Source organism: Salvelinus fontinalis, chromosome 28 (assembly GCF_029448725.1).
Source record: "Salvelinus fontinalis isolate EN_2023a chromosome 28, ASM2944872v1, whole genome shotgun sequence".
NCBI classification, from domain to species: Eukaryota; Metazoa; Chordata; class Actinopteri; order Salmoniformes; family Salmonidae; genus Salvelinus; species Salvelinus fontinalis.
This window is the reverse complement of record NC_074692.1, coordinates 14,457,922-14,473,107: the sequence shown is the minus strand read 5'-3', so window position 1 is coordinate 14,473,107 and position 15,186 is coordinate 14,457,922. Positions and strand designations below refer to the sequence as shown.

Here is a 15,186-nt window from a genome sequence, read left to right as displayed (position 1 = left end):
TGTTCTTCTATGGAAAGAAGTCCAGCCACTTCAGTGAGGAGTGCGTGTGGAGTTGAAACACAGAGACACGAACATGCATTAGCCAGGCTGCTGACAAGGTGATCATAAACAGCCTAGAGTAGTTTATAGATGGACAGCAATAACCCATGAGCTCATGGTCGGCTCACGCAACAGAACAGACATCATCCATGCGCACGGATTAGAGCATAGATGAAACCTCCCAGAGCCCAGAAAGATTTCTCTTGGCCAGGTTCTCAGCCCTCTCACATCCCTCACACACTGAAAATTGAGGATGGCCTCCATGACCATTACGACCAGAATTCAAGTTTAATTCTTCGGGATATGTATCCCTTCCACAGGACGGTTGAGCTAACGTAGGCTAATGCGATTAGCATGAGGTTATAAGTAACAAGAACATTTCCCAGGACATAGACATATCTGATATTGGCAGAAAGGTTAAATTATTGTTCATCGAACTGCACTGTTCAATTTACAGTAGCTATTACTGTGAAAGAATACCATGCTATTGTTTGAGGAGATTGCACAATTCTGAACATAAAAAGTTATTAATGAACAAATTTGGCATATTTGGGCAGTCTTGATACAACATTTTGAACAGAAATGCAATGCTTCATTGGATGAGTCTAAAACTTTGCACATACACTGCTGCCATCTAGTGGCCAAAATGTACATTGCACCTCGTCTGGAATAATACAATATGGCCTTTCTCTTGTATTTCAAAGATGATGGTACAAAAAAATACAAAAGAACAGTTGTTTTTGTATTATCTTTTACCATTAGTGCATTAGCATCGAATAGCCCCCATGATATGCAACTTTTTAGGGAAGTTAAGAACCAATATACACAGGCAGTTAGGAAAGCTAAGGCTAGCTTTTCAAACAGAAATTTGCATCCTGTAGTACAAACTCAAAAAAGTTCTGGGACACTGTAAAGTCCATGGAGAATAAGAGCACCTCCTCCCAACTGCCCACTGCAATGAGGCTAGGAAACACTGTCACTATCGATAAATCCACAATAATTGAGAATTTCAATAAGCATTTTTCTACGGCTGGCCATGCTTTCCACCTGGCTACCACTACCCCGGTCAACAGACAATCTGGACCCTCTCTTTCTAAAATGATCTGCCAAAATTATTGCAACCCCTATTACTAGCCTGTTCAACCTCTCTTTCGTATCGTCTGAGATTCCCATAGATGGAATGCTGCCGCGGTCATCCCCCTCTGTCATGTTTTGTCTTTGTTCATCATGTCTTGTCCCTGTGCTTCCCTCTGCTGGTCTTATTAGGTTCTTTCCCTCTTTCTATTCCTCTCTCTCCTCCTCCCTCTCTCCCTTCCCCGCTCTCTCTCTCTATCGTTCCGTTCCTGCTCCCAGCTGTTTCTCTTTCTCCTAACGACCTCATTTACTCTTTCACACCTGTCCCCTATTTTTGCCCTCTGATTAGAGTCCCTATTTCTCCCTCTGTTTTCCGCTTCTGTCTTTGTCGGATTCTTGTTTGAGGTTTGCTGCTCTGTGTCCTTGTTCCGCCCTGTCGTGTTTTTGCCTTTGTCAGATGCTGCGTGTGAGCAGGTGTCTATGTCAGCTACGGTCTGTGCCTTCCTGAAGCGACCTGCAGTCTGTGGTCGCGTCTCCAGTCGTTCCTCTCTACTGACGAGAGGTTTTCAGTTTCCTGTTTTGGATTTACCTTTGATAATATCCAGGAGAATCATTGTTTGTTTAAAACTGGAATAAAGACTCTGTTTCTATTACGTCGCTTTTGGGTCCTCCTTCATCAGCATAACACCCTCTTCAAAGGGGGAGACACTCTAGACCCAAACTGCTACAGACCTATATCTATTCTACCCTGCCTTTCTAAGGTCTTTGAAAGCCAAGTTGACAAACAGATTCCGATCATTTTGAATCTCACCGTACCTTTTCCGCTATGCAATCTGGTTTCAGAGCTGGTCATGGGTGCACCTCAGCCACGCTCAAGGTCCTAAACGATATAATAACCGGCATCGATAAGAGACATTACTGTGCAGCCGTATTCATTGACCTGGCCAAGGCTTTCGACTCTGTCAATCACAACATTCTTATTGGCAGACTCAACAGCCTTGGTTTCTCAAATGATTGCCTCGCTTGGTTCACCAACTACTTCTCCGATAGAGTTCAGTATGCCAATCATCTGTAAATAACACATCCAATCTACCTCATCCCCATACTGTATTTATGTATTTATTTTGCTCCTTTGCACCCTAGTATCTCAACTTCATCTTCTGCACATCCTACCATTCTAGTGTTAAATTGCTATATTGTAATTACTTTGCCACCATGGTCTATTTGTTGCCTTGACTCTCTTATCCTACCTAATTTGAACATGCTGTATATAGATTTTTCTACTGTATTATTGATTGTATGTTTGTTTATTCCATGTGTAACTCTGTTGTTGTATGTGTCGAACTGCTCTGCTTTATCTTGGCCAGGTCGCAGTTGCAAATGAGAACTTGTTCTCAACGAGCCGAACTGGTTAAAGGTGAAATAATCGTTTTTATTTTTTAAACCAGATCTATTGTGTGTTATTATCCTACATTCCTTCCACATTTCCACAAACTTCAATGTGTTTCCTTTCAAATGGTACCAAGAATATGCATATCCTTGCTTCAGGGCCTGAGCTACAGGCAGTTATATTTGGGTATGTAATTGTAGGCAAAAATGGGGGGGGAAGGGGCATGTCCTTAAGAGGTTTTAAACAGCGCATTAGTGTTCTTTTTCTACCCGAGGGCTTGCTGACAGATTGCTCCAGTGATTACAACAAGTTAAGTATTAAGAGTTTAAGGAGTGTCACACACAAGGTTTCACAATGAGCTGTTGTGTGTGGATTTGGAGCCAGCTCAAGAGGGCAGCTGTGTTGGAAAGAAAGAGGGAAGCCATGACAGATCATATCCTGGTATTAGAGAGTAAAATAAGCAGTCTGTTTTCTTTTCACATCTCTGCATGAGACCACAAAAGATTGTGTATATTTGATTTGGCCACACTTTATTAAACTAATATTAAGAGGGGAGATTTTAGTTAGATTTGAGGTATGCAGCTTCCAAGGATTAAAGGATTTAAATTTATTCAGTAATACCATGCCACCCAGGAGTACTGTACATCTGAAATAGGATTGTAGTTCTGTTGATCCATGCTAAATGAGTGGAGAGCTGGTCAATTAGCATAACATTTGAAAGGTGAGAGTGGTCACTTTAAAACATGTAAAGGCAATCCACACTCTGGCCAGCTGGGGCCCACGATGAGAGGACTGGTTTCTGTTGGTGGTGTGAATGTGGTCCCTCAGCTCTTCATTATTAACCATTATACTGTTGCACAGCTATGCCCTACAATGTGGATATGACATGCAAACACTCCTCAATGAACTGTGGAGGTAATGAAGTGTTAATAGAACCAGATCCCACACACATACATACACGCACCATACATACATACACATGAATACATAAAGACCGACACGATTTGAAAGAAAGGCAGAAACACATAAAAACACACATAGAGAGCTGGGTTCAGGGGTTCAGTGGGCCACCTTCCAGTGAACAGTAATACTTGGCTCAAGTGTAGAGCTGCCATCTCCTCAGCACAGCCATCTCCTCTGATGACATGCAGGATACCAGTGTCTCTCCCAAAGGAAACTCTGTCTTGTTTTAAGTTTGACTGCGAGTTATTGAGCTCCGTTGACTTAGGTTTCCAAGATTTGTGGTTCAGTTACATGCTGAGATAAAGTAATCACTCACCACTATTATATAGTTCCTGGTACCATTAATATGCACTACAAAAATATTTTATGTGTGTCAATAAAATACACTATGATTACATGTATGAGTGATATTGGGTTCATTTCGCTATTCTTTCGACTGCTTTTACATATAAAATATTCTCCATACACCATGTGTTAATTTGAACCCGCCTGCATTTTTTTAAACAGATATCCTGAAGAGACTAAAAACCTATAATTCTTACAGAAAAATCTCACTTATGGTTGACCATTGACTCAGCACACCCTCATGAGTGTGATTGAAAAAATATACAGTACCAGTCAAAAGTTTGGACATACCTACTCATTCAAGATTATATATATATATTTTTTTACTATTTTCTACATTGTAGAATAATAGTAAAGACATCAAAATTAAGAAATAACACATATGGAATCATGTAGTAACCAAAAAAGTGTTAAACAAATCAAAATATATTATATATTTGAGATTCTTCAAAGTAGCCACCCATTGCCTTGATGACAGCTTTGCACACTCTTGGCATTCTCTCAACAACCAGCTTCATGAGGTGGAATGTATACCTGGAATGTATTTCAATTAAAAGTTCATTTGTGGAATTTCTTTCCTTCTTAATGTGTTTGAGCCAATCCGTTGTGTTGTGACAAGGTAGGGGTGGTATACAGAAGGTAGCCCTATTTGGTAAAAGACCAAGTCCATATTATGGCAAGAGCAGCTCAAATAAGCAAAGAGAAATGACAGTCCATCATTACTATAAGACATGAGGTCAGTCAATTCGGAAAATGTCAAGAACTTTGAAAGATTCTTCAAGTGCAGTCGCAAAAACCATCAAGTGCTATGATGAAACTGGCTCTCATGGGGACCGCCACAGGAAAGGAAGACTCAAAGTTACCTCTGCTGCAGAGGATAAGTTCATTAGAGTTACCAGCCTCAGAAATTGCTGCCCAAATAAATGCTTTACAGAGTTAAAGTAACACATCTTAACATCAACTGTTCAAAGGAGACTGCATGAATCAGGCCTTCATGGTCGAATTGCTACAAAGAAACCACTACTAAAGGACATCAATAAGAAGAAGAGACTAGATTGGGCCAAGAAACATGAGCAATGGACATTAGACCGGTGGAAATCTGTCCTTTGGTCTGATGAGTCCAAATTTGAGATTTTTGGTTCCAACCGCATTGTCTTTGTGAGACGCAGAGTAGGTGAACGGATGATCTCCACATGTGTGTTTCCCACCATGAAGCATTGAGGAGGAGGTGTGATGGTGTGGGGGTGCTTTGCTGGTGACACTGTGATTTATTTAGAATTGAAGGCCCACTTAACCAGCATGGCTACCACAGCATGCTGCAGCGATACGCCATCCCATCTGGTTTGCTCTTCGTGGAACTTTCATTTGTTTTTCAACAGGACAATGACACAATACACCTCCAGGCTGTGTAAGGGCTATTTGACAAAGAAGGGGAGCGATGGAGTGCTGAATCAGATGACCTGGCCTCCACAATCACCTGACCTCAATTGAGATGGTTTGGGAGGAGTTGGACCGCAGAGTGAAGGAAAAGCAGCCAACAAGTGCTCAGCATAAGTGGGAACTCCTTCAAGACTGTTGGAAAAACATTCCAGGGGAAGCTGGTTGAGAGTGCAAAGCTGTAATCAAGGCAAAGGGTTGCTACTTTGAAGAATCTAAAATCTAAAATATATTTTGATTTGTTTAACACTTTTTTGGTTACTACATATGTTTCATATGTTTCATAGTCTTGATGTCTTCACTATTATTCTACAATGTAGAATGTAGAATGTGTAGGTGTGTCCAAACTTTTGACTGGTACTGTATATAAATGAGTTTGATGACTCTCCTCTTCTGATTCTCACCTCATTGACCTGCTGCTTGTCCAGGTGGAAGATCTGTCCAGAACTTGTGGCAGCGATCTCCTCATAGGCTCTATACCCAGGCTGAGAGCGGTCTCCACAGTCCCCAGTCAGCACAAACACAACCTGGGTGCACACAGAAGACAGCGGTGGATGGTTATTACTACTGACCTTTCATGAGAATATTGTTATCATACATTGCCATCACACTCTAAAAAATGCTGGGTTAAAAACAACTTAATTAGGTTTTTTTGGTAACCCACTGCTGAGTAAATATTGGACGGAACACATCCTGGGTTATTTTGACTGAGCTAGTTGGGCTGTGTGATTACCCAAACATGGGTTAATTTAACCATCATTTGGGTATTTTCCACATTCTTCTAGAATATTATAATAAGGATCTGCCACCTTATTGCACCCCAGCAATGGGATTTTTATAGGATTTTATTGAACTTGTACACTTCTGTAAGAGACTGTACGTTATTTATAATGAGGGGTGCCTGGAGAAAATTGGACCTCTCTGAAATAAAAATGGATGGCCCTACATTCAGTAAAATATATTTTAACCCGACCCTCCTTGAACACTTACAAAAATAGCAGAGAACATGCCTATTGTTTACCCTCACTCCTAGGACAGACCAGGATTTCCCAAAAGCATCGTAGCACTAAGATCATCTTAATTCCATTGACACTAAATGGACGGAAGACTATCTTAGTGCTACAATGTTTTTGGGGAAACCCAGCCCAGAGCGTTAGATATCCACTTTTAGAAACTGTTCTTCGTTTTGTAAGCATTACATGGCAGAGTAGCCAGAAGGTTGTGGATACGGAGATCATCGCGGACAAGGGTATGGGTGAAAATATATCATTACAATAAAAACACTGCATGAATCTATCATGTTATTAGCCAACCAAAGGAAAAAAAATATTTTATAAACGCATTTCATGCAATTCTGTCATTTTGCATGACCGGAGACAAGTAGAATATTTTTTAATACCAAAACAGAACATGACACTGAATGAGCGCATGCTGCAGCACCACAGACATTTTGACTTCTATACAGGCTATTGTTAAAAAAGAGGATAGTCTAAGTTTGAAACAGTGCTAAAGTTGTCTATCAACTCTAAAAATTGAGAGCAACAGAACCAGTTACAACTGAAGTAACTGATCATCAATTAATTCAAGAAAAAGCAATTTGTTGTTTAACACAGCAGGTACTGTAGGCCTATATGCCATTGTAACTTTTTTGCAATGTATTCTTTTTTATTCCATGATATTGCTGTTATAAAATAGATTTGTGTTGACAGTGATTAGGGCATAGGAATATAAGAGCATCTGCTAGGCTAAATTAACAAACTAGGCATGCATAGCTCACTGCATGATCCTCAAACCAAAGACTGGCCAAACTCGTGTATCTGAAAGTTAATTCAAAGGCACTGTAGAATGACTGTATAGTCTGATAAGGCATTTTCTGATTCATTATTATTTAATTATAAGTAATTAATTACATTTTATACAGCCTTAATGCAACATTTATAGGCATGTTTTTGAAGTATGACATGCTGACATGCTGAGTGTTCCTGCCAGCCTGTAGCGTGTCATAAATGCTTTTTTGCTTCACAATTGATTTCTTAAATGGCAGGCTATAGCCTTGAAATAATAATAATATAGCCTAAATAATTCAGTCCCGTTCCTTCTTAGGCTACCCGGCTTGCTCCTGACTGATTTAGAGTTAGTATGTTGTTAAATAGCCTGTTGAAATGTCGAACGTCAATTGTGTAGTGACAAAATCACACATTACTTCCAAAGTAAAGTACATTTTTTGTCTTCTTGGCTACAAAAGGCTGTAGCGCAGCCTCTGAATGTCATAGAGGCAAACCAAAGATATATCATATGCAATTTTTTAAATCTTAAACTAACAAGGGGTAGGCCTATGCTTTTATACATTTTCTTTAACAAAGACCACAATACCCTCACATTACCCCTCAATTTGAGCCCTGGTTTTAACTTAACACACCAAGCTCTTTACTGATACTGAGATATTTATGGAGTGCATGGAGACTGAAGGAATTGGTTGACAAAATCTATGGATAGTAGACTATAATTTTGTCTGTCAAACAGGTAGGCCTACCTCTTATTTCTTGAATATGACTAAATAGGGTACAGCCCTCTTGTTGTTAGTAGCCTAAAGTCTAATTAAAATTAAGATTGTTTAAATGAATTAGACCTTCTCAAATTAGCCTACTTTCAGCACCCATTCGCTGTCCATCTCCACGGCTGCCATAGTAATGTAAATTATGTAAATTCCCTGAATATGGCTAATTTCGGAGGTCAATAACTCTTATAAATAATTTCATTATGGACAATGAAACATCAATAAAATCAATTATAGCAGTAGCAAGCTTACTTCCGGTCCTCCTTTTCATATTCACGCTCTCCCTATTAAACTGAACAGGAAAGTAGAAGGCCTATTCCACACGTAAAGCATATATGTAGCATTATTGGGACAAATAAAACATTATTTTCTGAAGTAACCTTTGACTCACCTCCTGAAGTGCCACCGTACACAGCACAGTCATTGGTTAGGCAACACAAAAGGGTTTACATCAGCAAGAGCAGGGCAGGCCAGGGCTCATGATTGGGAACATCTATCCATTGCAGTGTGTAATGCAGTGTAGCCTAGTTTTATATACATCATCCCAGCAGCGTAAAAACTCGGGAAGGAAGTACATTATTTTAGAAAATAACTTTGCCCTGCGCTTCTCCGTGCATGCTCTTCTTATAGTCTAGGCCTATAGCCTATAATATTACCTATGGATCATATTATTGTGACCACACTAGGCAAACACTATTGCGCGATGAGCAGAAAATCAGGGATGAGGGGCATCATCGGGCACACATTAGATACTATAATAAGCAACAAATTCTCACACCGTGACCAGTACAACATTTAATTAATTGCAAATTACATGACCCTCTCCTGGACTAAATAAAAAAATACTAAATTCTCCCCCTGACTGAAATGTAAAAAGCTTGACCCTCCCCCATTTTCATTCGGGTAACAATTGTGTACATTTAAACTGCTCCATAAGTTTCAATGAAGCAGAAAAATGCCAATGTTCAACCTTAGCACATGATAATTATACAACAGAACAGATGAACAGGAATTACATTTACTCTCATGGGTGACTAAAAATAACTATATGAAAGCCCCGCCCCTACTAAACTACTCCTCCAGTGTTCTAATCTGACCTGCTGGGTCATATCTCAATATCCCAGCACCAATAACTCAACAACCTAACCTTGCTCTTTTTAATCCTTAAAGAGTCTAATGACGCACCCGTGCATCAATCTAAGTAACATAATAAAAAAATCCCCATCAAAATCTGTCAGTTTAAGGTAGCATCTGCGGTGGAAGGTGGCCGAGCTACAGCGGTGTTTGTCAGACCATGAGACATACCAAAAAGCGGTCTTCTCACAAAAACTCTATGGAAAGATGAGACTCTCACGAACACGATGGCGTTCTCTGTTTTGCTCTACAACCCCCATGAGAGTTACGGGACTTGTTTGAAGGTAACTCATCCAAATTCCTGGAAGTATGGAGGTAGTTTTGTGGCAACAAAAATAAGGGGTTAAACATTTGTCAAAAAAACAAAAATATTTCTATCTCCTAGATATAGGACAGACACTTCAAAACCTTATTTCTAAAATTATTTTTTCTACAGTCTTTTCAGCCATTTATTAATGTGTTATTTAATGCATTTCTATGGGGCTAGACTTTTAAAGGTTAAAGAAAACAACCCAACTAAGTGACCCAACGCCTGCAACCTAGCAGTTGGGTCAACCAAACAACCCAACTAAGTGACCCAACGCCTGCAACCTAGCAGTTGGGTCAACCAAACAACCCAACTAAGTGACCCAACGCCTGCAACCTAGCAGTTGGGTCAACCAAACAACCTAACTAAGTGACCCAACGCCTGCAACCTAGCAGTTGGGTCAACCAAACAACCCAGCATTTTCGAGAGTGCAATCATTACCTGTGACTGTCGGAGCTGCACCAGCTGCAGTACGTCCCGTTTGAGGCGGTAGTCTTTGGCTCTGGCATCAGTGAACACGTAGATAAAGGAGCCTGGAAGGGACACCTCCAGGGCCTTCTTTATGGCTCCTATACTCATCTCTGGACAGTCTCCACCTCCCTGAGAGAAGACAAAACACAGACCATTGATCCAACGCCATCACTGAGGGCCTCAATAGGAACAGGAAATGCATCACTATGCATAGTCTAAAGACCTGTGCTGTGTAGCCTAACCATAATCCTATTTAGTTTAGAAACGTATACTGTATTGACTGTAGAGACAATTGGCGTCATATTCTAAGCAGTCGGCATATCTACATATCCTGTATATCCTATATCCTTCCTGGTCTACAGATTGATATAATGTATGTTAAGCCTATCATATGGAGTCTGGCGGATGTTCTGGCAGAGATGGTATAGCTATAACGTTGTATCAGGCTTTGGTTCTGGTACACACTTGGACAAACAGCTCCTGCAGATCCTGCTGGAACTTCTTTGGGTCAGTGGTGATGGACACAGGGCCAATGTCTAGGAGAAAACATAATGTGGATGTTATTAACAGATCATTAAAAAGCTAAGTCAGTTGCACTGAAAAATGATATGGTGCTGGATGATCTACTATGAAAACTACAGGTCTTTCCTATTTTGTTATTTAGCTCTTGGAACATAATAAAAAATGGGAAAAGGATGTTGTAGTTGCCACATTGAGTAATTAAAGTCCTCAGTCATCCATGATTTCTGGAGTTAATAGCTAAATGGAGGTACTACTAATTTCAACAGCAGTTCATGCTGCTCAAATCCAATAAAAATGGTATTTGTCACATGCGCTGAATACAACTGGTGTAGACTTCACCTTGAAATGCTTGCTTACGAGCTCCTCGAAACAATGCACAAAAATAAAATACTAACACGAGGAATAAAATAAAATACACAAGAATGAAGCTATATACAGGGAGTACCAGTACCAGATGAATGTGCTTGGGTATGAGGTATTTGAGGAAGATATGTACATGAAGGCAGGGTAAAGTGACTAGGCATCAGGATAAATAATAATACGCTTAAAATAAAGAACAGATGTCACGCCCTGACCTTAGAGAGACGTTTTATTTCTCTATTTGGTTAGGTCAGGGTGTGATGTGGGGTGGGCATTCTATGTTTTGTATTTCTGTGTGTTTGGCCGAGTGTGGTTCCCAATCAGAGGCAGCTGTCTATCGTTGTCTCTGATTGGGAATCATACTTAGGCAGCCTGTTTTGTCACCTTAGTTGTGGGTAGTTGTCTTTGTTAGTGGCCTGTATAGCCCTCGTAAGCTTCACATTCGTTTTTGTTGTTGCTTGTTTTGTTGGTGACATTTATAATAAAGGAAAATGTACGCTCACCACGCTGCACCTTGGTCCGGTCATTTCCCTGACGACGTTCGTGACAACAGAGTAGCAGCAGCAAATGATGAGTGTAAAAGTGTGTGTGTGTGTGTGTGTGTGTGTGTGTGTGTGTGTGTGTGTGTGTGTGTGTGTGTGTGTGTGTGTGTGTGTGTGTGTGTGTGTGTGTGTGTGTGTGTGTGAGTGAGTGAGTGAGTGAGTGTGTGTGTGTGTGTGTGTGTGTGTGTGTGTGTGTGTGTGTGTGTGTAATGTGTATGTATGTGTGTTTGTGTTGGAGTATCAATGTAGTGTGTGTGACTGACTGTGTATATGGTTTGCGTAGGGTCAGTGCAAGATAGAATCATTGCAGATAGTTCGGTAACCATTAATTTACTATTTAGCACTGGCTATTTAACAGTTTTATGGCTTGGGGGTAGAAGATGTCTCAAAGCCTGTTGGTCTGAGAGGCAATGCTCAGGTACCATTTGCCGGACGGTAGCAGAGTGAACAGTCTATGGCTTTGGTGGCTGGAGTTTTAGGAAATGTTTCGAGCCAACCTCTGACACGACCGGACATAAAGGTCCTGGATGGCAGGGAGCTCAGTAATGTATTGGGCTGTCCGCACCAGCCTCTGTAGCGCTTTGCAGTCAAGGGCGATGCATTTACCATACCAAACGGTGATGCAACCAGTCAAGATGCTCTTGATGGTGCAGCTATAGAACTTTTTGAGGATCTGAGGGCCTATGCCAGAAATAATGGCTGTAGTCCCCTAAATCATTACTGGTGGACAATTAAGTATCACATACAGTACATGCTAGATGCTATATTATAAACTGAGTGGTTTGAGCCCTGAATGCTGATTGGCTGAAAGCCATGGTATACCACAGCTATGACCAAAAATGAATTTACGTTAATTACATTGGTAACCAGTTTATAACAGCAATAAGGTACCCCAGGGGTTTGTGGTATATGGCTAATATACCACGGCTAACAGCTGTATCCAGGCACTCCGCTTTGTGTCGTGCTTAAGAACAGCCCTTAGCCATGGTATATTGGCCATATACCACACCCCCTTGTGCCTTATTGCTTAAATATAGCATGTCTGTGGTGATATTGTGCCATCTTCAAAATGCCCATGATGACTGAGTAGTCATTAGTTGTGTTTAATGCTCAAGTCAGCACTCTCTGTTGGGTGACCTGAGCTTCTCTCATACTGCAGTGGACCACAATGTGACTAATAACAGCCTGCTAAGATCTGACACTTATTTGGAATCCTTCAGGGGCTGGTCGATGGAGCAGTAAACATTAATCAACACACAGAGAATATATTGACTGTCATATAGAATAGCTTGCCATATAGAACAGTTTTTCACTCTAGTGTGAGTGAGAGGCCTGTAGATTGGTTTAGGGGCAGTGTGGGTGTGTTTGTGTGTGTGTGCTTCAAGCTTTGCCATCCCATTGCTTACCAAATATAACTATTAGACATTGATAATACGTGGACATGTCAGACTGCCAGACTACCTGGTGAGTATTTATTGATCCCTCTCTCTCCCTCTGTCATTTTTTTGTCTGGCTTTTTAAGGCTTTGTCCCCACTTCAGTCATAAGAGCCCATACAACATAGACACTGTCACGCCTCTTTGTCACCCTGTTTTTTTGCAATCTTAGGAGGCTTACAAAGTCACCCAAGGGCACAGTAAATTAAACACAGATAAAATATGTAGCGTTAGTGTAGCTAGCAGAGCACACCATCCCCTTCTCAGCCTCCAGCCCTTCCACCCAGGGTTGGTTACTGGGGTGGATGGGGGTGATTGGGGTAATTACACACAAGCAGACAGCATATGCTTCTCATCAGGGCTCAAACACCCTCCGCCATTAGGGCACTCTCTTTTTTTCAAGCTCCAGCTTTCCCATAGAGGTTGAGTGGAAGAGGGGCGCTTGGGGACTCATCCTATACTTGTATTTGTGGCCAAAGCATAAATAAATAAATAAACTGTTGTAAAAAACCCACCTTAAATTTGTATTTCAAACAGAAGTTTTAAAAATGCTTGCTATTTCCTCAGAGAAAGATGTCATCCTCCTGAAGAGGTTGAGCTGGCCCATCACTTCCTATTGTAATTAATTATGTCATATTTCATAGAAATCTGGAAACACTGGACAGTTCGTTTAATGTTTGATCTGATTGAGGCCTTATTGCTTAATGTCAATTGTTTAATGTAAATAATGTAGGCCTATTGTCATTTGTCTTTTTCAAAAATGCTAAATATCTTACTCTTGTAAGAAATAATAAGGGTTATGCAACTTTTCAAAAAGTTGTTTTACCTGGGTCATGAAATGGCACGAGGACAAAGTTTTTGATGGGTCTTGTCCTCCGGTTGAGGGTCTTTTCCAGGATCCGAGACGCACCATCTATCACCTGTTTGAGGTCGTCATACATTGAGCCAGTAACATCGAACACAAATGCAAGGGTTGAAGCGCTGTCACTGTCCATGGAATCAATGTGCTCCTGGCCACCCTCAACTCGCGGGTCGGTCAGGACTTTGTGCCCGCAAATAAAGAGCGCCAAGACAAGGCACTTCAACATAATAGCGGTCATTCTCAATTTACTGCATCTGTGTTTGATTTCATAAATGTAACAAACCAGTTAAAACACTAACACATAAAAAAAATACGTTTTGACGCATCCCCCACAAAAATGTATCTATAGAAATCGAAATATTGCCAAAGACAACCAAACTAAAAATCTTTGAAAAATGTTGTGCCTCAACTGAAATAGTCTACATGTAGATCTAGACTAGATGGTGTAGCACGTTATTTCGTCCCGAGTAACATCCATGCACAAAAGTTTGGACGGATTGAAGAAAGCAGCTCCTCTGGAGAAATGGTAGTGTATGCTGAGCGCTCGGAACGGGGGCAGGGATGGGTGTTAAAAGGGTCCTGAGTAGGAACAAGCATATTTTATTTGTGTAACTTGACCCGGCTATCACTTGCAGCCCAACCCCGTCCACATTCTCCTGGCCGGGTACTCATGGCTGGATCCGGTCAACTTTATGCCAAGCTAGAGGTGCAATTGTGCTCAACTTTTAAGCAATTTTACAGTGGAGAAGAATTGTTTTCACGACTAAGCATTGTCGAAATGGCTTGAGCTTTATTATAACAGCAGTGTTTATGTTTAGCTGGCATATCACGCACCTTGCATCCCCTAAAAAAAAGGGGGGGGGGGGGGGGGGTCCATAGGCTCTGTGGACCCCCCCCAAAATAATACACAAATATTATAATATAATCAGGGAGTTGGTCAACCATGGTGTGTAAAATAATTAATTTGAAGAATGTATCTGCACTGTATGTTTGTTAGCTTGCTAGCCAGCCAGAGGAATAATTCGTTTAATTTGACAAATTAACTGCTAATTTGCCAACATTCCATTCAAACAATGCAATCAATCCACAGCCATACACTGACTGAAATCAGTAGCTGATAGGATTTCAAATGTTGTAAATGCAACAAACACTGGTATTGTATTATATAATAGCACTCTTAGCTTTCCAAGAAACAAAACATTTAGACATTTATGGTATGTTTACATATATTTTAGAGGCTATTTATACATAAAATGTGTACAAAACCTGTATAAACTGTATTTAGGATTATATGACAATATTGTAGGTTAACAATAATTAAATTACACCATTTCTGATACATCACATGCCTTTGTTTCATTTTCCTGCGTAAGAAAAATTAGGATTATGCCTCTAATGCCATTAATTCCAATTAGACTGGTTTGGATTTCTCTCTGACCAATATGGCTGCCATTTTCACCCCATTTGGAAATGTGAAGGTTTATAATGTAGCCCTTCTAGTAATTTAATAGGATCTCTATGGGTGCTCCCCCAGGTAAGATATGAACACGTCATAAGCCATGTAAAAAAACAACAATAGAATTACAGGAAATCCGTTGTAAAACTGCACCCTTTTCTCTCAGCAGCATTGAAAAATGTGTAGAATAGCAGGAAATTAGCTTTAAAAATGATAAATTCTCTCAGCGTCATTCCAAAATGTATAGAATAGTATGAAATTAGCTACGGTATAAAACTGCATATTTTCCTCT

General features: G+C 40.5%; 1 protein-coding gene across 1 annotated transcript in view; it reads right to left on the bottom strand.

The window, feature by feature from the left end:
- LOC129826234 (hemicentin-1-like) overlaps window positions 1-13,676 on the bottom strand; it is a 77,668-nt gene extending 63,992 nt beyond the window's left edge. Inside the window, exons 1-4 of the mRNA XM_055886736.1 lie at window positions 13,403-13,676; window positions 10,183-10,253; window positions 9,688-9,846; window positions 5,653-5,775 (exon numbers count right to left, since the gene is read on the bottom strand). Of these exons, the coding sequence (XP_055742711.1) occupies window positions 5,653-5,775; window positions 9,688-9,846; window positions 10,183-10,253; window positions 13,403-13,676 (627 nt within the window). The remainder of the gene's footprint in view (window positions 1-5,652; window positions 5,776-9,687; window positions 9,847-10,182; window positions 10,254-13,402) is intronic.
- Window positions 13,677-15,186: the final 1,510 nt, after the last annotated feature.